Here is a 24,417-nt window from a genome sequence, read left to right on the forward strand (position 1 = left end):
TGAGTGAACATGTGGCGCGTCAGTGCTCTAGCTGCAGGAGTGTGGTAGTGACGACTCTGTGTTGTTCCCGTGTAGTGATTTGCAACAATAGAAAAAACTGAGATTCGAGCAGTGATTAAATACTTTGTAAAGAAAGGTATGAAAACAAAGGAAATTCATGCCAACTTTCAGAACACACTGGGGGACTCTGCTCCTTCATTTTCAACTGTTGCCAAGTGGACCAGCGAGTTTAAATTTGGTCAGGAGAGCTTGGATGATCCGCGTAGTGGACAGCTAAAATGTGTAAAGACCCCAGAACTTATCACAAAAGTGCATAAAATGGTCATGGAGGATCGTCGACTGAAAGTGTGGGAGATTGCTGAAGCTGTAGGGATGTCTTCTGAATGGGTATATTATATTTTAACCGAAGAATTGGGTACGAAAAAATTATCCGCAAGATGGGATGACATTGGACAAACGCACCAGATTGGAAATGTCCGAACAAAGTCTGGCTCGTTTTCAATGCAACCAACAAGATTTTTTGCGCCGGTTTGTGACTACAGATGAAACTTGGGTCCACTACTATACCCCAGAGACAAAACAGCAGTCAAAGCAGTGGAAACATGCTGATTCACCACCACCAAAGAAAGCAAAGGCAGTGCGTTCGGCCGGAAAGGTCATGGCCTCAGTTTTCTGGGATGCAAAACGTATTCTGCTGATTATCTTCCTACTGGCCAAACAATTACGGGGCAATACTATGCAAACCTCCTAGACCAACTACAGGAAAAGATACGCGAAACAAGGCCTGGTTTGGCAAGGAAAAAGGTTATCTTTCATCAGGACAACGCTCCGCTGCACACAAGTGTTATTGCCATGGCAAAACTTCACGAACTGGGGTATGAATTGTTGCCACATCCACCTTATTCACCTGATTTGGCACCATCAGACTTTCATCTATTCCCCAAGCTGAAAATTTTCCTCGGTGGACAGAGATTTTCTACAAGGGAAGAACTGACAGCCGAATTGGAGGTATTTTGCAGGCCTGGAGGAATCTCATTTTCAAGATGGGATCAAGGCATTGGAACATCGCTGGACCAAATGCATTAGTCTACAGGGAGACTACGTTGAAAAATAAAAGCAGTTCCGCCGAGGTAAGATACTTAATTCTAGTACATTGAGAACTTTTCAAACCACCTACGTAAATAACAAAATTTAGCAAAAACTCAAAGCAAATTTCTATATCAGTACAAGTCATGCTGTAATGTATCACTGCATACCACAGCATCAAAATCTTCAGTAACAACTGCTGTACAGTATGAGAATATTAGAACACACACAAAAATTGTTGAAGTCCCTTCAACAGTGATAAACTGGTGGTGATTCACACTAACGGATTATGCGTTACATGTGTCAGAGCACCTCAAAAGGAAAATGAAGGAAGCCAACAAAGCAATGGCTGTTCCCACCATTGTATTTATGAAACAGAGTATGTTAAGTAGTTAGTAGTAATTCAAAGAAAAAAAAAGAAAGCCTTATCCTTTTTCTCTCTTTCATAATACTATATGAAGTACATTATAATATTCCTTAATCATGAGGAATGAGTGTCTAAGAGGGGGGGTGTGTTCACTCTTTGTAGGTCCATAAGATCAGTACTGTTTTCTAAATATGGAATTATGTATAGTGTGCGTAGAAACAAGCACCAATGACAACAGTTTGCAGAATTTTTCTGTGATAATTTTTCCTTAATAGTGAGGTGAAATCCATAATTACAGGCAGTCCATAATAGTTAGCACCTCTATGTTATGTCAATTACATGAGTAGCTTTTAAAGCGCTGGGCAATTACATAAAGAAGATTAAAGAGTTATCAAGTTATATTATAATTTTAGTTTTGGTTTAATGAGAACGAGGCAATGACAAATTAATAGAGCTAAGTTATAATCTACAAACATTTAATTTTGCTATCAAAGTAAAAACCTGGAATTATGTTATCATTAAGAGTGAATTGTAAGCTACACCACAATAATGCAATACTAGATACTTTGCACGCCTTGTGTACTGCCATCTTTGAGCGATTAGCACAAGTATGTCTATCTCATTCTTTCACTACCATGTGCACTCACTATCTGTCTCTCTCTTATAACAAACTACTCGCTGCATATGACTTACGCCTTGTCTACATCAGTCTCGCTTAGTCATTCCGCTCTGGTCCAATCTTGGGTTGAAAGCTTAATTTGCGGCACGGCCAGTGCTTTCTCTGTATATTTCCAGAAAAGGCATAGCCTGACCCTTACTTCGAAATTGTATTAAACAACTTCAGAATCAGAAAGATTGATTCAGACACTTGAAAAAAAGCACATGTAAAATTTTTACAAAAATGGTATTAGTTTGGTTATATGATCTAGGCCTACATCGGTAGATCCACCATTTGGAACAGAAAAGGTGTGTCTTTCCATGGCTATAATGTGGAGAGTAAAAAACATGATTCATTTTAGGAAGGACACTTGTACCACTGCACTGAACATGTGTTACACAAACATTTGAATAAATGGAAGTGCATCAAGAAGGCCATCGTGAACTTGCTAATGTATAACTGAATAGCCATTTGTTCTTTTAACTGCTCTCATGGTGGCAAACCTTGTAAACAGCCGTTTAGAATACACACAGAATTTTGTTTCAGTTTTGCAGTTATTTGTATTATGTTATACCTTTCATACTATTTAGGTTTAGTGTGGTGGATTTTCTGTCTCAAAGGGTTTTGCGCAATCAGTGCAAATGAAACAGAACAGCCACAGCCTAAGAGGTGGAAAGGACTTTGTAATGTTAATGAATAAAAGAAATTGTTGGAATAATGTCTTAAGGGAGATGTCCGATATATTTCCAACTTCTTTGAAACCATTTAAGAACAGGCTGGATCAGAACTGATAAGGAATATACCACCTGAGTGACTGAAAATATTATAAACAAGTTGAACTGAAAGAACCTTTGCATACATCTAGTTCAGCAAGAAATATCAATAGAATCCTCTGACACGACCTAAGCATGATACAGATGTTATTCCCATAGGGAACGCTAAATATCTGTCCCAAATGAGTAAATTTATAATACCAATATATATATATTTTTTTTGCCATTGGCTTTACGTCGCATCGACACAGTAGGTCTTATGGTGACAGTGGGACAGGAAAGGGCTAGGAGTGGGGAAGGAAGCAGCCGTGGCCGTAATTAAGGTACAGCCCCACCATTTGCCTAGTCTGAAAATGGGAAACCATGGAAAACCATCTTCAGGGCTACCAACAGTGGGGTTCGAACCCACTATCTCCTGAATACTGGCCGCACTTAAGCGCTGCAGCTATCAAACTCGGTACCAATATAACCGATCTGTTATTTGCCAAATTTTCCAGCTAACCGATTCCTGGCTGCCAGCATTTCGCCCCAGTGTGCCAAGTTGGGCTCAACAGTTGGTAAAAAGCACACCCACCAAGACGCATGGCTCCGCTTATGCAGTGGCCTCCACTGTATGCGCTAGCCATGTGTCTTGGTAGGTGTGCTATTTTCCAACTAATGAGTGTAAAACAAAAGCTAAAGGTTTACACCTATTCAATACTGTTTGTTGTAACCTTAAAAAAGTTGCACATATTTGTTGAAACTAGTTTCGGTCTTACCAGATACCACCATCAGTCGAAATCAAAGTAAAAGCAAGACATGAATAAAAAAAAAATGCCAGTTACCTGGTTCCTTCAGTGTGTGTGAGACACTGCCTGTTACCAGTCCATCACAGGACAGCTGTTTCCCAACTGAATCACAGTTGCACGAGATTCAAAGATGTTAACATTCTCTCGGTCCATAAGAAGTGTTGCATGCTTCGTAACATCGACCTTGATTCGTCCAAGAACCCTATCACGAGGGATAAATGAATGCCCTAACACAGCAAACAGCAGAGTTATATATTTTTTATTGAGGGAGGAGCATCTTCAGCCAAGAACTTGCCAAGCATTCCAATTATGATTTTATTTTTGTTCTGGCCTCCGCAACCATCGGCGACCAGCTTGATGGAATGGTAATTTGCCAGGTCGGTAGATGTTAATCTGTGGTAAAGTGCAGATGCAATTTCGTTTGAACCCTTTCAGTATAGACTCTCAAGCCATACATAGGCAAATGTTTTGTTTCTCCCCTGAGGATCTTTAGAACCCTCCTCACAAATAGTGAAGTTGTAAATGTACAGCTGACGTAGAAAGTATGCCGCCTGGTCAGGAATTTTGGAGAGTGGATGATTCTTTTGACAAAATCTAAGGAGAAAGTCATTTTTCCATCAAGTTTCTGCTGCACATGCTCGTAGAATGCATCTGCTTTCCTCTGATGAATACTTAGATTTTGCTTCAAATCCGCATCAGTTTTGATTTGTTCTGAAAAGGAGAGGCACGTCGATCAGCATTCAGTAGCAGGCGACGAAAAACCAATGTTCTAGTCATAAAAAATATTACGAAAATAATGGTACTTTACATGCCAACTTTCACCATGTGACACTTGATACTGTAGCTGTAGAGCTTTAATACTTTACTCACTGGGAAGATACTGTCAAGTTATGTTCTTGCTGCGGCAATAATGTATTAAAACTAAAATTGAAACAAAATCATTCTGAAAGTGGCACAAACCGATTTTTGCAGCAGTCTTTCTCTGATCCTTGCATTTTATGATGGGACATAACGAATTTTGTAAATCTTTCATCGCCTGGGAGATAACGAGCTTTGCTGTATAACACACGCTGAACATAATGACTTCTGCAGCAGTTCCAGTTACCTGTCACCTTTCTGCTCACGTATCACATTACTGATAATGTGTATTTTGATGAGCTGCATACGGCGGTGTTAACTCTTTTTGAGAAAAAAAGGGACATAACGGGTTTTGCAGTATGTAACTTTTTTAAAGTTACAACAAACAGTATTGAATAAGTGGAAACCTTTAGCTTTTGATTTACACTATATTGCTCTTCAATATGGATTAATATAAAATTTATTACCTATGATTCCAACTGATTAGCCCAACTTAGCACAATGGGACAAAACGCTGGCAACCAGGGCCTAAGCATGTTTCAGTTATACATAACTCAATACAGAACTAAAGATTAAATTTATCACCTGTATAAAAATATGTTACCTTAAAAATGCTTGCCAGAATTCCAAAACCTGGAGCAAAAAATTTAAAAAATCAAAAAATAAATTCCACCAACCTGTCCGCAGAAGAAACTTTTATAACCAAACAAATATCCTGCACCATTACCTACAAGCTTCCACTGAACATTCACAACCATTAGACACATTTTATGAAGTTCCCATAGTTCAATGCAGTTAGTCGTAACAGCTAACTTTGCCTCGCTTATGGATCCTAACATGAGTAACCACATATTTTTTTGCTATTTGTTTTACGTCGCACCGACACAGATTGGTCTTATGGCGACGATGGGATAGGAAAGGCCTAGGAATGGGAAGGAAGCGGCCGTGGCCTTAAGGTACAGCCCCAGCATTTACCTGGTGTGAAAATGGGAAACCACGGAAAACCATTTTCAGGGCTGCCGACAGTGGGGTTCGAACCCACTATCTCCCGGATGCAAGCTCACAGTTACAACCTCAAATGTACTGCAGGCGACAACATTGTGGACCAGTAATTGACACTAAACAAAGCACCTCTGCAGTAGTAGACCAATTTCTTTTTTAGTCACCAACCAAGACGTGGACAAACCATTAAGTGTCCACAGGCACCCAGCACCTGTGTGTTAGAACAAAGGATTTTTTGACACTAGCGAGGACGTGCATAAACCAATAGCCAGTCCCGTTCTACAATGGAAATGCATTTCCTTCAGCAGCTGTTAGCACCTAATGATGCTCCTATCAGCACTCTCGTGAACTAACAACAAAAGAGCATCAGCACTCTCATCAATGATAACAGTTTCCTAGACGACACTTTTCAAATAAATAAATAAATAAATAAATAAATAAATAAATAAATAAGACTCAACCACCAAAATCCAGAAAAATCTAAAAACACTACTTAAAAGCACCTATTTCCACCTAAACAAACTGGAAATTTCAGAATTAACCATAATAAACCTCAGATTACAGACAAACAAACCTATCCCAAAATTCACAAGGAAGACATTCCCACAGGGCCTATCATTAATTTCAGATCAAGTCCAACATCCCATTTTATTCAAATGTTCCTAAAAAGCATTACAAATTTTTGGCAAAAATAAATCTGAAACTCAATAGAATTTTGCAAAAATCACCAAAGAATTGAAAATTGAGCAATATCACAGTCTAGTATCATACGAAATTATCAATATGGGGAAGCCTCCGTGGCTCAGGTTGCAGCGCGCCAGCCTTTCACAGCTGGATACCGTGGTTCAAATCCTGGTCACTCCATGTGAGATTTGTGCTGGACAAAGCAGAGGCGGGACAGGTTTTTCTCCAGGTACTCCGGTTTTCCCTGTCATCTTTCATTCCAGCAACACTCTTCATTAACATTTCACCTGTCACTGCCCCAGAGGAGTGCGACAGGCTTCGGCAGCCGGCACATTTCCCATCCTCGCCGCTAGATGGGGGCTTGCTTCATTCCATTCCTGACCCGGTCGAATGAGTGGAAACAGGCTGTGGATTTTCATTATCAATATGTACCCTAACGACTACTACTCTAAACGTCTGGGAGAAGCGAGAGGAGTGGACCACGGCATAATAGCCCGGAAGATTTTTATTATATTGACACCGGCCGTGAAAGCCTTCATACTTTAATGATCCTTTTCAATGCTGCCATTCTCCTTTAAAGAATGTTTATTTTTAAAAGTTAATAAACAGAAACAAAAAACACACACCTAAGACTCCACAGGACACATCCCCTCCTCAAGCCCTCTCCTCTGCTTCACCCCCTTTTCCCTCCGCTGCCACTACAGACAGCCCCCATCATACAAGGGCCAGTACACAGCACGCCACTCATTCGCTTTGCAGCATGCTCCTGACAAACATGCAAATGATCAACTAGAGACAACAGAAAAGTAAGTAAAATACACTTGCAGTATATTTCACAATACATACCATTGACATTCTCTAACAGAAAACCTTTTTCTTTCTTCCATTTAGATATTCTGACATAGCTATCAGAATTTCCGAAGGAAGGAACTCTTCTCACTATATTTCTCCAAAACATGGGGCATTCAGTTTAAGACAACCTGAACGAGCAGTGCTCAAACAATACAAAGATTTCAACCCAAAATTAGTACAATAGAGTCTCGTTAATCCGAACTAATTGGGACCGGAGTCTGTTCGGATTATGAAATTTTCGAATTAACAGGAAAATATTTTCTAATAATAATGTTACAGTTTTTACGTCTCGCTAACTACTTATACGGTTTCCAGAGACGCCTAGGTACCGGGATTTTCTCCCGCAGGCGTTCTTTCACGTGCCAATAAATCTACTTACACAAGGCTGACGTATTTGAGCACCTTCAAATACCACTGGACTGAGCCAGGATCGAACCTGCCAAGTTGGGGTCAGAAGGCCAGCGCCTCAACCGTCTGAGGAAAATAGTGTCTACAATACAGTACAGTACATACTGTAATTTGAAATGTCCATTCTTTAGCAGTTACATTAATAAAGCACTGTATAAAATTACAATAGGGTAGTTAAGAAACCGTAGACGAGAAAACGACAATGAAAATTACATTAGCGAGTGGATGGAAGCTGACTCATCAATTACAAACAGACCAAGAAATTGTAGCTATAGTGGAGAAAGGGTCTGGAGTTGATGAGGAACAGAGTGACGACGAAGAAGACCACAATGAACAACTAGTGTTGCATTCAGATGCCCCGGCCACCATGCCATACGCTACGTCAAGCTCCGCTGCTACGCCCACTGATGTGATGTTTATGAGACGCTGGTTCAACACTGCATCTTCGAGTAGGTTCCAATCACTACGGCAAAAGAAACTAACAAACTTTGTAAAGATAAATGACCAGTGATTGATGGTTTATGATGTGTAATTATGTTTACATTAAGTTATTCTAGTAAAATATTACTAATAAAATGCAAGTAAATCTTCATTCTATGTGTTCTTTCATTTCAATAAGGATATTTTTTTAAATTGAATATTTCAGTTCGGATTTACCGGACTTTCGGATTAACGGGATTCTAGTTTACTTTAAACAAATTATGTACCTGCTTTAATATAGAAATCATAAAAGTGTGTTAATAAAACATGAAGGCCAGTGATACTTCACAAACAAAACAAAACTTAGATAATTTTAGACCTATTGACGCAAGTTTTATCACAAAATTGTATATTTAAATTTAGAAATAAGCCATCTTAACTTAGAATAAGTAGTGTCTAACATTGTAATATAGAAATCGAAAGTGTGTTAAAGGAACATCAAGACCAGCGACTCTTCACAACGAACCATTAGGTAATTTCAGACTTTTACAATTCTCATTGAGGCATGTCAATAACCACAATAATGTATCATTTAAACTTAGAAATAAGTCGTCCTAAACTTAGAAGAATAGCGTTTTAACACTGTATGTTATTCTTTTTAAAAATCAAGGTTCTTCAGCAGCTGAAGATGGCCTATTATAAAGGTCGAAACCAGTATTGAAGAATGTTTTAAGTACTTTAATATAAATAAAAGTATTGATCAGGTGGGAAAATCCAGCCTTATAATTGTGATTACTTTTCTGAAAAAGAAAAGAAAATCACTTATCAAGAGTTCAGTGCAAAAAAGAACACAATTTCAACCTTGACTGGGAAAGACTGGTATAGAAAACAAAAGTTCTTATGCAATTTTACAATTAGTTTTACACTGCACCGATATCAACCACGTAACTACTCGCTCGGTGTTATGTATACAAGTATGTGGTACTCACCCTGCTGATCCACATTTGATGCAAATTTGCTGCAATAATATGAAGAAAAAACAGGTTTTTTTGGATTGTATTAAAAAAATGACTTTGTAACAATTACGTCTTCCAACCCAGTAGACCCATAGCAGGTGGACAGATGCTTACCATTACACTGCCAGCTCCTCGTCTAGGCAACTGATTCGCACTGCCAATCAAGGATCACATCCCAGTGAATCGAATCGTGTAAACTTTATAAAACAGTTGGTCGTGTGCCTTAAGATAACAAAAAAATCTAGCTTTCTTGGTTGATTTTAAACTCACCGTGTGGTCCCTCACAAACGGTTTCCTTACTTCAACTGATACATACAAGTACAATATTCTACTGCTTGTACCCCAATTATCACATTCAAAACAAATAACATACCAGTCACCGTCCAAACCACCTCATTAGCCTGCCTGTTCCTAATCATACTGCAACCTCCATTTAACGCCCCACCCACATCACCAGATTCACGAATTTGTCATGATTTACATGGATATTCAGAGCCTGGCATGAGTATCACTGGTTTCTGTTTGTGCATAAATACATTAAATTTCATATCAACCATTTTATGCACATCCCAAGCTTCTTAAAAGTGATCTAAATATGCATTTCATACAAAAGCATCTCAGCGTAAATCTTCACCAACTAGTTTGCAAATGAGAGGTTAAGAATGCAACAAGGCGCAGCTCAGACGATGTCACAGCAAGTTAGTTATGGGTGACAAATTACAAACTTAGGTCAGGCTAGTGACAAAGAACTAGGTAGTGACAAGACCATTGGTCTGGATGGGTCAGATTTGGCTAGTGACAAAACCATTGGGCTGGGGGCAAGCAAACAGTGCCTGGGGGGCAGGGGTGTTATCCCCCAGGTTAGAGCTTCAAAAGCAGCCCAAAGGCCTGTAGTATCCCATGACAGTACTGGCCATTCATAAAACCCTTCGTTAGTGAAAACGTCATTGGCTAGTGACAACTACATGAAATAATATGAATACGAGACACCATACATGTCACTTTCAAACTCCACCGTTTCATTGTTTTAACGCAATGTGGCAGCAGTTGGCGATACATGATGCAAGCTCTATCAGAGGCAATAGGAGCTGCCCTGCAGCCAATAGCAACAAAGGATATTGCCGCACGTCGCAGTCTCCAATTAATTTTGCTATATAAGAAAGAAAACTTCTAGGGGCGGGTTGATGGTTCCCTGGCGGCAAGCACAAAGGAAGGATCTCTCCTCTCATATTTTAGGTATTGTTTCACATCATTCTTGCATGATTTTCACCTTCCTAAAAAAATGCAAACTAGCTAGGAAAGTGTAACCTACTGGTATCTCAGAACTCCAGTATCAGTCAAATTACTAAAATTTCATACACATTCAATACATTTGCTTATACAGTAAATTTCTATTTCTTGTATAACTTACAATTATGGATCATTCACCTGGTCTCGTGTCAGCCTGCTATCCAAACTAAGCACATTATCATTGTTCCACCTTCAAACAAGCAAATTGCTACTAAACCCTTAATCTGATTACAAAGATAAAATATTTTTACAATATATATTTAATGCCTTCTAACAAGAGTCCTCAGACATTAAGGTGTGAGAATTGTGATATGCTGTTAAATCTGACCCAAATCCAGATTTCAAGCACCATTAAGTCAACTAACTTTGCTGGAAATTTATCCTGCATCCTAAGACAAAAAGAAGCACCAAATTAGCCGTACCAAAAGTCAGCTGATCCAAGAGACAAAGAAATCCTTCGGACTACATACGTTAGTATTTTAGAACAATTCTTTAAACTACTGTTTTAAGTTACAATTAATTCACTGAAAAACAAAATGGCATATATGGCTTTTAGTGCCAGGAGGGTCCGATGACAAGCTCAGCTTGCTAGGTACAGGTTTTTTGAATTGACGCGGAATTAATCAATTATGATTAAAATTACCGAACCTGCCGGGAATCGAACCCGGGACCAAGGGCCAGCACACACTAACCATTTAGCCATGGAGCCAGACATTAATTCACTATTACCACTAAACAGACTCCACTTCAAAAAAGAAATATCAAATTATTCCAATTAAGTTATTATAGACTGCATAATGTTTAGGACCTATTTAAGCAGTACTTCATGACCTATAACAAAATTATTCAAAACTGTCTTGTCTTCATTAATTTCATCTCAAGACATACTTGAAAGGTAAAGAATGCAGGTCCACCTTAACAAATCAAAACTAAACCGACTTGGAAATTTATCCTGCATCCTACAGCACAAAATGCAGCACCTAAGTACCTGTAGCATAAGTCAACTGATCCAAGACACAAAGAAAGCCAATTTCAAGGCTTTAATATAATAGAGAAATCACGGAGGTAAAATTTATAGGCTATACCATTTATTTAGAATGGAAAGAATTTCCACAATTTATTTAAAAATTTCCACTATATTTGACTTTTCATTGGAATTTTCTTATATGAATAATGAACAGGAAGAGGGCATACACCCTAACTATTATTATATCCACCACCATCAAAACAAAATCTCCAAACTTACTTGATACTACAAAACTATTTACAAGTGAAATTATTTATAATAATTTTCTCAAACGACTTTTATCTTTCTGTGTAATATATTTTTGAATCTAAATTCTTTCTCAACTTGTTACAGGAAACATTTTCACCTCTGCTACATATTCGAGGATTTATTACATGTATAAAAACAAATTTTCTTCTAAATTGAAGATTTTTTCAATTTTAATTTTATTTAAATTAATCTGTATACAGAAACACCAAGTGCAGATATAAAATCGTACATATTGTAATAGGCTATGGTAACATACATGGAAATCCTCTCACAAGAGTAATAACAATGTTTCCAGGCTATGTACATAATTTTCCCGTATAGAAATTTATAAGCAGATACTAAAACCACTGAAATTCTCGCAGATGTTCAGAGTTTGAGCTGAAATGATACCAGATGAACATTTTCCGAAAAGAGAAAGCTACAATCGGAAGAAAACTATACCTCGGAAACATATTGTTGCAACTGCAAAAACCGCTATGTGATAATATTGGAAAAATACTGACCCGCAGCACATATACCGGTACCATAAGAGTGAGAATTCTTTGAAATTACTCCAACAATATTGAATCTTAGCTGATGGAACCTTATCAGGCACAGTACTAAGCCAAAATATTTCACATTGTGGTTTTCACAAGTGCAATGTCAATATCTTACATGAATCAACGGTAGCACTTCGTTAGGCGGCCGCAGTTGGGAACGATTGAAAAGTAATGTTTTACGATACCTGAAGTAGCAGAGAGGAGAGATGCTTCCTCTATGCTTGCTAGAAACCCACCATCCTGCCGCAAGTAGTATTCGTACCTATATAACAAGAATTAAAAGCAAGACAGCACGAAAAAACAAAATGCCACTGATTTCTTTGTTCTTACTGGCTAGCCCTGGATCAGCTGTGACGAAGTCTATGTCATTTGTTTCTCAACAGAGGTCCCATGATCAGAGGGGAAGTGAGTAATAAATATAAAACTTAACCATAATAAACCTCATATTTATCTACACAATACTAATACAGTACTCCCCTTTCTCTTATTTCCAGACTCAACACACTGTCATCTACACACATTCCATACAAACGCAACTGTCACCTGGGAGGAGTTTCCCTTTCAACATTTTACTCATTCTAAAGAACATTTTAATACCATAGACAATTCCCACAATTTCATTCCTATAAATTTATTTTACAATATCAAACTAGATTACGCCTTATATGATTTTAATTCTAAGTGTGTGATCAAATAGGCAGCAAGCTTGGTGCTCAAGGTATAATTAAGCATCATCCACATAATTTTAAGGTTGTCCTTACAAGATTTGAATTCTAATCCATGTCCACATAAGACTAATTTGGTGTTCAAGATACAATTCAACCTAAAGACATCCTTTAAATAAAGTGTTGTCCCTGTAACCTTACGCTTCCTTTCAAGGAACAGAGGATGTCCCTATAGGGGATGAAACATGTATTCCACTAATATATAACTCAATATATGAAAAAGTGTTGAACAGGTGGACTCTTTCATTAGAGAATTGAATAGTGTCACCACGGATATGGAAACTATGAAATTAATCAATTGTTATGATCAGCAGCCACAGGGTTACCACATTCCATGAAATTTTATCCCCCACTGTAATATTATTAACAGGAAAAGTACCCAAAAGGGCATATACAATATGATTACATCAAATTTGAAATTATTGTTTGCTAATTTGCGTGATGCTTTTGGTCCTTTTTGAACATAACACAATGTGTTATTTTTCGCAGCACTTTCCACAGAGCGAACATATGCAATTCCCGTTTGGTAGGTGGAATTTCTTATTGCTACATAACTTGTGGTGGTAGCCATGAATGGCTAGACTTGTGATTGTGTGTCTTTGTTCTTCGTTAGCATTTGTCCAAGATCCGTCTTGCATAGCACCAGTACTGTAAAATTCCAAGTCGATGTCCATTAGTTTCCTTTGTCTAGCAGCTAGAAGTGCCTGGTAAGCGTCAGTAGATGGCAGGTTGAGCTTATACCTGATATCCTCTATGAAGAAGGTCTCTCTTGCTAATTCATAGGCAAGTCTCGATGGTGCATACTTCCCTATTCGCAGGCAGTGCTTTATGAATCTTGCTTTCACCTTTACAATTCTCAAGGTTCTTGTACGTTAGATTTTCCCATATTAGTTCTATGCCATATGTTATTATGGGTGTTATTGTGGCGTCGAAAAGAGTCATAGGTGTATTCAGCGATAAGCGATGAAGGTTTCTGAGTCCACATATGTATTTAATAGCCGTTGTTGTCCTTTCTTCCACATAGTAGCTGAATGATCACATTTTCGATCAGTCTATCTGTCATGAAGTGTGCAGATGAACATAAATTGAAGGACTTTCTTACAATCCAAGCCAATGGTCTTGTCACTAGCTGGATCTAACCTATCCGGACCAATGGTTTCGTCACAAGCCAGACCAAACCTATCCATCCCAATGGCCTTGTCCAAGCCGGACCTAACCTACCCAGCCCAATGATCTTGTCACTAGCCAGACCTAACCAATCCCGACCAATAGTGTTGTCACGCGGGATACAAGGCCTGGGTCCACTTCGTGGTTCTAACCTGGGGGCTTATGCCCCCAGACCGCCTTTGCCTGCCTCCAGCCCAATGGTCTTGTCACTAGCCAGACCTAACCTATAAAGGCCAATGGTCTTAATTAGCCTGGTCTATAGAAGACATAGTGGTCTTGTCACTAGTTCCTAATTTGCCAGTCTTGCGTAAATCGCTGAGATGTCATCCAAGCCACCTGTGACAATGTCTGAGACATGCCATGTTTGTGTAATCTGTGGGACATTGTCAAGAGTCATGCCATTTAACACCATGATCAGGTCCCATGATCAGAGGGGAAGAATGACCTAATCGACTGCCATGCCACCAGTTAGTCTCCAAAATAAACCTGCATTCTCTCCAGAAAATGAAGTCTACCACTGTATTGCCATACCAATCCTCACACAGCTTTGAAAGTACTCTATCAATATATTTAATTCACTCATATCCACAATGATTCAACTAGCTCGATCTCCTTCAATCCATTAAAAGCCCAGCCAGTGCACTAAGTACGATTTTAAAAGCTCTTTGAAGTCTTAAAAAATAAATGTATCCCTTAATGTTATAATATATATGCGCGTCCCCGCAGCGTAGAGGGCAACGCATTCGCCTGTCAACCGGTGGCCCCAGGTTTGATTCCCAGCCGAGTCAGGGGTTTTTAATTGTAAATGATTAATATCCCTGGCCTGGGGACTGGGTGTTTTTGTCATCCTTAACATTCCTTTCCTCACATTCAACACTTTACACTTCCGCAATTTCCAAATACACATAGGTTCCTAACATGTGGTGCCAGTAGGGAAAAAAATCTAAGTCGACGGCCCCGAACAAATAGCATTTTTTTAAATGTTATAATATGAACAGTTTAGCCTGATACTTTGTTTGGCAAAAAATACATTTGTTTCCCAACAATAAGTGAAATACTAGCAATTTAAGGTCAGCGCAAATTGACAGGTTACTGCCATCATAAAATCCAGTTACATCTTCCAGGTAGAAATAGAATCCACTGTGCAAGGATTATTACATAATGTTAGTTTCAATGCTGCTATTCTTACTTAGAAATGATTCTGGAGGAGAGATGTGTGCATTACGCCTGCCAGGGTACAACCTACCAGACCATTTACTTTTAAAACCGAAAGTAGTGGTCCAGACGCCATTATCCATTGCTTCTGCCAAGGATCACGGGAAATGGCTGATGTTACCAACAACTGCACAGAAAAAAAACTAAAAACGACCGCGAAGTTTGAAAGTGTCATGGCGTCGGACGGTAACCTTGCACTTTCTCAGTTCCTCCTTTAATCTCGGGGCTTACGGCAAGAAAAAAGGTAATTTATTAGCCATAACGTATTTTTCCTGGCCAATCTCTGTCATGAGAACGGTGGCCCTCAGTAGCCACGCTCCCTTTTAGAGGCTTTATCTATGGCCGCGGCGCATACTGTCCGCACAGCAAGAAAAAAGGTAATTCATTAATTTTAACCTATCTTAGCACATCCAGGCCAATCTCTGTCATGAGAACAGTGGTCCCTTCAGGGCCACACTCCCTTCGAGAGGCTCTTTTCTATCGCCACGGTGCATACTAACCGCATGCCAAGGAAAAGAAAAAAATTGCCACATCAAACCAACAACCAACAGTTGGCAGCAGTGATATTCTACTTACTTCAGCGCTACTAGTGGAAACCTAAGTATTAAACAAAGGACAGTCACTTCGCCTACGCCACACAGTGATACCTCGGGTTACTAACATTGCGGGGTGAACTCTATACTTCTGCCCAATGGCCTTGTATAAAGAGTATGACAGTTTCAAGACCAGGCTGCTTATAGATACAGTGAATTCTTCATTTCAGCAGTTTGAAATTTTGATTGTAGATGCTTATCATACAATACTATGGTCATCACAACCTCAAGCGGCTTATTTGTGACAAACTGGTTAAATTTGACTACAAATTATGTACCCTTTGTGGATCAAGTGGATACTGCTTCAATTTCAGCCCATATTGTGGTGAGGACCCTGCAAGGAGCAAAAGTGGTTCAAAGGCAATTCTGAGCATGTTTGACTGTGTTGAGCCCCAAACAGTCTATCATTCTTTAAATAATATTTTTACAGGTTTTGATATTTTGGTGCATCTTTGCAGCCTTTGATAAAGAGCCATCAGATACAATGAGGGAGAACTGCACAGGAAACTGTCCTTTGAAAAGCAACAAGGACCTAGCAAAGGAAGAACGAGGCATAGCCCGTGCACCTTTTAGCGATATTACTTTGTACAGGGGTGAGGAGTAAGGAGAGAGCTCTTCCGGTTCCAGTTATACTGCCAACTGAATGGAACTGAAAGTGAATAGATAATATGATCAATCAATATGAATTTTCTAAACAGTTACGCCAACAACTGTCATGCATACATTATTTAAAATCATATAACATTTCTCTATGCGAATCTTGTTCCTAGCATGAATTCTATAGTTTGGCTTTGCTGTGTAAACAACAGTACTAGTACGTAAAGTTACACCAGATGTCGCATAGCGATGCATAAGAGATTCATAGTTTGTGTTTCAAAGGTTGCCAATACGAATCTCAAAGATAACCGAGGACGACCAATTCAGCACTAGGGTGTGCATGTATCACTAAAAGGTGCGCGTACTGTACATTTGACTACAGGTATAATAAAAATGGAGGCATAGCTGCCAACTTTACAAAACCAAAAATCAGGAGATTTAGATTCAAAAATCAGGAAAAATCGGGAGGAATCAGGAGATACAACTGGTCAAAAATGATTATTCTACATGTCTTGCGCAATACAGGAGTACTGTGGTAGACTATTATAACACTTATTGTCTCAAAACACGACTGTTTCTATATGAGGCTACAAGGCTTAAAAATTACACTTCTCTATTACCTCACAGGAAGTATGTGAGATAATCGTGTCTGAAAAGTCTTCTGAAAATAGTATGAACTCATGCTCCACACGTGTGAATCAGACATGCACAGAGATGCCATTACTTAGCAAATTCATACATTAATATATTGCATCACGCGCCCGCGCGATTATGCGAGCGCAATATTATTTTTATCAAGTAATAAATTAAAATTCGCCGGAATTGTCTCCAAATGGCTCCTAAAATCTCTAGAAAAGTCACTAGTTGCTTTCTTTGAAATTCTGCCACTAAATTACTTAAAAGGACTCCAAATCTAGCGACTAGTCTCTAGAATCGACTAGACTGATGTGAACGAACACAAACATAGCACGCGAGAACGAGAGATGACAATCGATATTCGCGCGCATTTCTCGAATTAATAAACGTCGATATTTCATTTGAAAGCGGCCAATGAGCCGAGGACTTCCAGTCACTTGCGTAAAAAGCTGAAATTGCAGGATTTGAAAACAAATGTTTAAAGTTCACCATAAAAGCTAAAATCGGGAGAAATAATAAAATAATCAGTAGGCGGGAAAAACTGTCGAAATTCGGGAGTCTCCCGCCTAAATCGGGAAAGTTGGCAGGTATGTGGACGGGTTCTCTTCGTTCCGAGGAATGACGTCACTATTGGAAATTTTTTTTATACTGTTACTCCCCTTACAAATAAGAACATGGATCAGAGGCTTAAAGCAAAAGTGGACATATCTCAGCCAGAACTTTTCATGACAGTGTTTTCACAAGTGGTGTTAACCATTATGACTGCTTAGCAAAAAAGTATGCTACCTCTATTAGGGGCAATAAGTGATACTGGACCTTATTTATGCAAATCATACAATGGTGTTTGTGAATGTTGATCTATACAGACACATTCACAGAACAGATGCATGAGACCACCTCTCTTTCAGATGGGCAGTGGTGGTACCTTCAAGCAAGATTACACTCTGCGGAGGGTGATATTTTATTTCTGTTCTCTGTTTAGTTCACAGGATTGCCAATAACAGCGTCTTTATGAGCTACAAAGTGTTACCAACTGTTACGAAGTTATTGGCCTGGATTTACAAAGATATGTTACAGCTAACAAATTATCTTTTTTCTTGCTGTGCGGGCAGTATGTGCTGCGGCAATAGAAAAAAGCCTCTCGAAGGGGGTGTGGCCCCAATCTCATAAGATAGGTTACATCCACTACAGGGCCTTTTGTTTTTTATTCCGTATGGGTTGTAACTGAAGCTGCAAGTCACGAATTCTGAGAATAACACGTCGGCCAATGGCAGTGCTAATAGCCGGTCGGCTTATAGACGATGGCATGTGAAAGGTTTCATTAGGTTATGAAAGTAACTGTACCTTCCTCTGTGGGCAGGTGGGTCACTGGCATTCATAATGAACACGTCCCTTCTAAAAGGATTCTAAGCTAAGATTCATATAAATTTCCTCGGGGCCTTGTTAAATGCTGGAGTGCCTACACTAGGTTTGTATCAAGGAAGGCCCCGATCCTACTGTGAAAAAGATGACAACCTTTTGCATTGAGTGCTTCCCTCGCTACCAAAGCAAATGAAATCTACTCATAACTGACAAATGTATGAAACTTTTATTGCAATGCATTTTACTAGAAATTAATGTAGTTTCGGGGTATGCAAAGTAAATATTGCTACCCTTGAGGCACCATGTCCTATTTTGAGAACGGCCAATATTTCCTGAACCGAGAACAAAATTGTAAGTTTGATGTATAAGTAGTCATAATGTGTTACCACTAAAAATTGGGTAAAACTTCCATAAGCGGGCCGGGCATGGCGCGCCTCACACTCCGCTCGCTGTATACGCGGAGGCTTGGTGGTGGGTGATGCTGTCACCAACTGTCGAGAAAATGTGACGATAGGTTACAACCACTAAATTAACTTTTTTCTTGCCGTGCGGGCAGTATGCGCCGCGGCGATAGTTCAGAGCCTCTCGAAAGGAGTGTGGCCCCCACCACTGTTTTCACGACAGAGCTTGGCCTGGATTTACAAAGATAGGTTACAGCTACTAAATTACATTGGTAACCCTGTGGCCACTGATCATGCAACCTCTAGTGGGAGAAAAGTTACATAGATTTCTTCACAGCTGATCGAAGCTGGCCAATGGGAGTAAAGATAATAGTGGCAATTTCTTATTTCATGCTGTCTTGCTTTCAATTTTCCTATATAAGAAAGAATGCTTTATTGAATAAATATTTAGGGAAAAACTGGGCTTTAATGGATTAACCGAAGTTTGAAAACAGTTCGACTAGTCTCAACAAAGTTCGCAGCCTAAAACTGGACACTACTAAAGCAGCTTAAACACTGCCAAGAACTGGCATTCTTACAAACACCAAAAGAAAATTAGTCAAAACTACAATACTTACATCATTATTAGACGAGAGAGATTGGGAGTCTTCTGCAGTTTCTTGCTTTTTCTCGTCATTCACTTGAACATTGCAATCCTCGTCGGACATTGGAGTCTTAAGATATTTAACTTCAGGTAAGCTGCTTTTAATAATAATGTTGTTGGATTTGTAATACTTGTCTGCCTCTGAGTCAACTACAAGTAACTTGGTTTCGTTTGGTACAGCCTTAATTCTCTGCACAACTTGTTTATGGTTTTCATTCGCAATATTTACACCATTAACTTCAATAATCCTGTCACCCTGCTTTAAGCCAGCAGCTTCAGCAGGTGATCCTTCATCAACTTTACCAATATATTGACCTGGTTTCCCTTTTTCTGCGTGTAAATTGAAGCCGTATCCATCAAAATGCTTCCACTGAATTATGTGGCAAAGCCTCGCAGCATGTACACTGGAGGACAATGATCCGTTCGACATCTTCGCTAATCTTCTAGAACTCAGGAACAACACACAAATTCAACTGTTCAAGCACGTCTTGACAAATTTCCTTACTATCTCCCGAACATGGCGTGCATCACATGATGTAATAAAATGAAGATCACCAGTACCACACGCAGCGTCTCGTGACGTTACCAACTTGGCACACTGAAGAATGGCAAAGAATAACGATTAAACTACGCCAACGTTTGAGGAACAGTTGATATTTGAGAAAAATCTCGAGGCTTTAATAAAATGAATCGCAGAATGTAGTATTAGAAATAAGCTAGCTATTTAAGTTTAACTACTACTTTGTTTTAAACTAGACTGTAGAATACCATTCATTTGTTTGAAAAAAGGACAATTTACCACACAAGTGTGCCCGATACGTTTATTATTCTCTTATTCCTTTTGTCACAGAAAAGGCAACTCAAGCAATGATGGCAATGCATGAAATGAAAGACATTAGATCACTTAGTCTGGAGACAGCAATGTTGCTATTCAGAGCAAAAATTCTTCCAATAATGACTTATGGCATTGAAATTATCTGGACACATTTAACAATGAGGAACTTATCAACCTTGGAAAAGGTGAAAGCGAACTATATAAAGAAGGTGACAGGTGTATCAAAAACGACACGATCTAGACTTGTATATCTCCTCGCAAGGGAATCATTTCTCATAGAAGATCTCAGGACAAGTATGCCACTACCGAACACCGGTGCATCAAAGAAACTGCTAACAAATCTGACGGAGAAGAGAGAAGAAGTCCAACGAGACTTCTATGGCACAGGGGCAATGATAGATCGCTCGTGGACCAAAGCTAATTTTGAATTAAAACATGTCATTACAAGATTAGCAGTTCACGGTTTTCATCACCTACTCTGCAAATCAAAACACGTCATGACCCAAGTATAGACTGTGAGTGCAAACTATGTGGAAAAACGTGTGAACAGTACCACATTGAATTCTGTACAAGAAGAACAATGTCTATAAGTGATTATGCAAATATGTAACCCATCAGTGTAACCTATATTCTCTTTTATGGCTATTTGGCTGCATTAAATATATTAATTAATTAATCCTTCATTGACCAATAATTTTATAATAGATGAGTCTCCATGCTCTGACAATGGGTTAAGAGCAGAGTTGCTCAGCTGAGCCAAGACCAACTACAATTACATCAGACCGTAATCCGAAGAAACATGACGGACATCGGTGTGCGATATGAGAGGTTGAGGGGAAGGTTATGCATGTTTATTTCGAGTCACCTAAAGAAAATATCACAAGTCAAACGTCATGAAATGCAACTCACTAACTCAAAATATGAATAACTAAACACCAAAAGTAGCGTTATCGCGTATTGTAAGTCTAAAAGTAATTTCAGGGTGGGGGGGGGGGAGGAAATAACTGTATCAACGTAAGGTTGAAACAGACACAGAGTATAAAAATATTTCACATATAAATCTCCGGTCAGCAAATAAGATATATAGATGTCAACAAAGAACATTATTAACCTTATATGAAATACTATGTAACACTACCATTAACCACAGCCCATTATGTAAAACACGCAAACAAATTTCTCCAATAAAATTTCAACCCCCCAGAATCCACCTGTATTGTTGAGTAGGTACAAGCGATATTTGTATGATACACATGACCAACTAAAACACTTGTCAACTTAAAACTCACTAGAATTGATGGAATAATTGTATTTTATATTTAAAAAAACATAATCCTCACGTTCACTCTCTGGTAATGGGGTTAGGTTTACTTTACGCATGTTCATAGTAAAACGTTGAAACTTAATTACATCATTCTTGCATCACCGTTTAAGATTAATTTAATCTCTAAATCATAAATCTTGGTTATGATTTTAAGGATCTTTCTGGGACTGATTCAATATTCTCTGTAGTAAGGTACGTTAGCTGACAGGGCAAATGCTAGGATAGCATCATTATTTTTAACTTCGGAAGTTTGCGCGGCACTCGAATGAGATCACCACCTTCTATGGGTAAATAATATCTTCCCTGACAATACATTTGATTTCAAAAATGATAAAATGATTAATGTACACAATATTATTAGTCCTATGATTCGGATCGAAGTTTTCCTTCCGAATGCTCTTAACCCAATTTTGCCGTAATACTAGGTCTTCTGGAAACGGGAACACTGAAGTTCTTACTTACATCCAGGCACACAGCACATTAAACTATAAACATATTGCATACGAAACTAAAAATGAAGAAAATACTTTCAGAGAAGAACACGAGAATCAACATTAACCTAATCACCAGCGATATTGTTAGAATAAATCAGCTCTTTAAGAACAAACAACTTATTACGGCACTGAAAGAGGATCTATAACCTTCTGAAGACTAAAAATAAATATAATGTACGATTAATAATATTCAAATTTCCGTAAATATTTGGTAACAACACGGGATACACAAATCAAAACAAACGCATGCTAGCACTCCAGCTGCCGCCATTATTGACAGTTTCGATAGGTCGGTAAAAGGTCTGAGATATTGTAGTTGGTCTTGGCTGGGCGCCCGTTGACACTAGTCCAGTGCAGCCGGGCTGGCCTGACGTGAATGAGGGCAGCTTACGTATCAAGCATACGTCACAGTGAAGCGAAAGAGGAAACACACTTTATAGGAAAGCGAGAAAGCATTGACGTTCGATTGCGATTGCGAAGCTCTCCTCCACTACTCAGCGAAGTGTTGATTGGGGTACATTATTTAATATAAAACTGTATAATCGCAAAAAAAAAACTGGCCTTTTCAAGATATTTCGAATTGATATATACTCCGCTCGATATAAGCAGTCTGTTTTATTTTCTTATATGTCTTCATTCAAATAAAACCAATACGTTATAATTTTTGTGTTACAATTTTCAAAGGTACCGGGTTTAAGCGTACCGTACAAGCTACGATTTACAATTCCTTGGATGGGAACGACAGTATTTCAATTTTTTAATGTAAAATTCCAGTTATTCATTAAGCAAAAAGTAATACAATAACATAACGCAACAATGATTTTGCATAGTATTGTAGTGTTATATGGCATTCCCCGTTCACTAAATTCCTGAAAATAGTATTTAAGATTAAACAGGCTTTCGGTGATAACGGCTAGCCTCTAAATGGCGAGAGGGAGTTTCATCACGAGTGAGGACATACATTTTTACTATCCAAGATTAAAGTACAACAACAAAGTAAACGGGATTAGTGGAAGTACATAGGTGTTAATATAAGAAAAGATCTTCATAAGAGTAATCACACAAATGCACACACACGGAGCACTGCCACTGTTATGCATTACTTCATCCGGTGCGACTGTGGACTTGCTCGTAGGAACAAAAGCAGGAAGTGGAGCACAGTTGTAACAAAAGTTTATGTAATAACTTCTTTCAGCCCAGGTTTTCAGAGTGAGCAGGGAACTTTTCTAGTGCAAACAAAACTGCCAAACCCTTAAGTTTATAGATTGAATGAAAAATAAAAAATGAAAACCTACAACCTGTTTTCCGGTCATTGACCGGGTCAGGGATGTAATGAATGAAGCATATATAGGCTATTAGTACGATGGGGTCGCCACTCCCAAAGTGATATATTAATGACTGATAGATGCAATGAAATGATAATGGAGAGTGTTGCTGGAATGAAAGATGACAGGGAAAACCGGAGTACCCGGAGAAAAACCTGTCCCGCCTCCGCTTTGTCCAGCAGAAATCTCACATGGAGTGACCGGGATTTGAACCACGGTATCCAGCGGTGAGAGGCCGACGCGCGGCCATCTGAGCCACGAAGGCTATAGACAGAATATTTAGCCGATGAGTCGCCTTCCCAGTTATGTTTCCTGAAGAAGGATAGCCGCAACCGCTGATGACGAGGCGCATGTTAGGGGCGATACTCGGGCTTTGAACTTGTCAAGCGCAAACGGGGCGCAGAGTTGAGTTTTATGTGTTGGAAGAAGCGATCTTTGGGCACTGAGCTGAGTAAAAAGAAAGGGAGCAACATCTACGGTATCCCCTGCCTGTTATCTTGGAGCGACCTCTCACGGCCTTTCAGCTGGGGCAAGAACAACAAGAGACGCCGAGGTGCCGGAATTTAGTCCCTCAGGAGTTCTTTTTACGTGCCAGTAAATATACCGACACGAGGCTGAGCACCTTCAAATACCGGCGGACTGAGCCAGGATCGAACTTGCCAAGTTGGGGTCAGAAGGCCAGCACACGATCAGCGAGCTCTGAACTTGGGGAGCGTGGACGGGGCGCTGAGCTGAGTTTTGTGTGTTGGAAGAAGAGATCCTCGGGCACTGAGCTGAGCAAAACGACAGGGGGCCAAAATCTACGGTATCGCCTGCCTGTTATCTTGGAGCTACCTCTTGCGGCCTTTGAGCTGGCGTGAGAACAACACGAGACGCCAAGGTGCCGAAATTTAGTCCCTCAGGAGTTCTTTTACGTGCCAGTAAATCTACCGACACGAGGCTGAGCACCTTCAAATACCACCGGACTGAGCCGGGATCGAACCTGCAATGTTGGGGTTAGAAGGACAGCGCCTTAACCGTCTGAGGTACTCAGACCGGCCCGGCAAGAGAGAACAACACTTACGGGCCTAGCGACTTTCAGGC

The 24,417-nt window shown here is 39.4% G+C and overlaps 1 protein-coding gene across 1 annotated transcript in view; it reads right to left on the reverse strand.

Moving 5' to 3' along the window:
- The window catches only part of LOC136864760 (Na(+)/H(+) exchange regulatory cofactor NHE-RF1), a 103,686-nt gene extending 83,775 nt beyond the window's left edge, over nucleotides 1-19,911 (reverse strand). The window contains exon 1 of the mRNA XM_067142126.2: nucleotides 19,331-19,911. Coding sequence (XP_066998227.1) covers nucleotides 19,331-19,786 — 456 coding nt within the window. The 5' untranslated portion in view covers nucleotides 19,787-19,911. The remainder of the gene's footprint in view (nucleotides 1-19,330) is intronic.
- Between the last annotated feature and the right edge of the window lie 4,506 nt (nucleotides 19,912-24,417).

The sequence above is a fragment of the Anabrus simplex genome, chromosome 2 (assembly GCF_040414725.1).
Source record: "Anabrus simplex isolate iqAnaSimp1 chromosome 2, ASM4041472v1, whole genome shotgun sequence".
Classification (NCBI taxonomy): Eukaryota; Metazoa; Arthropoda; class Insecta; order Orthoptera; family Tettigoniidae; genus Anabrus; species Anabrus simplex.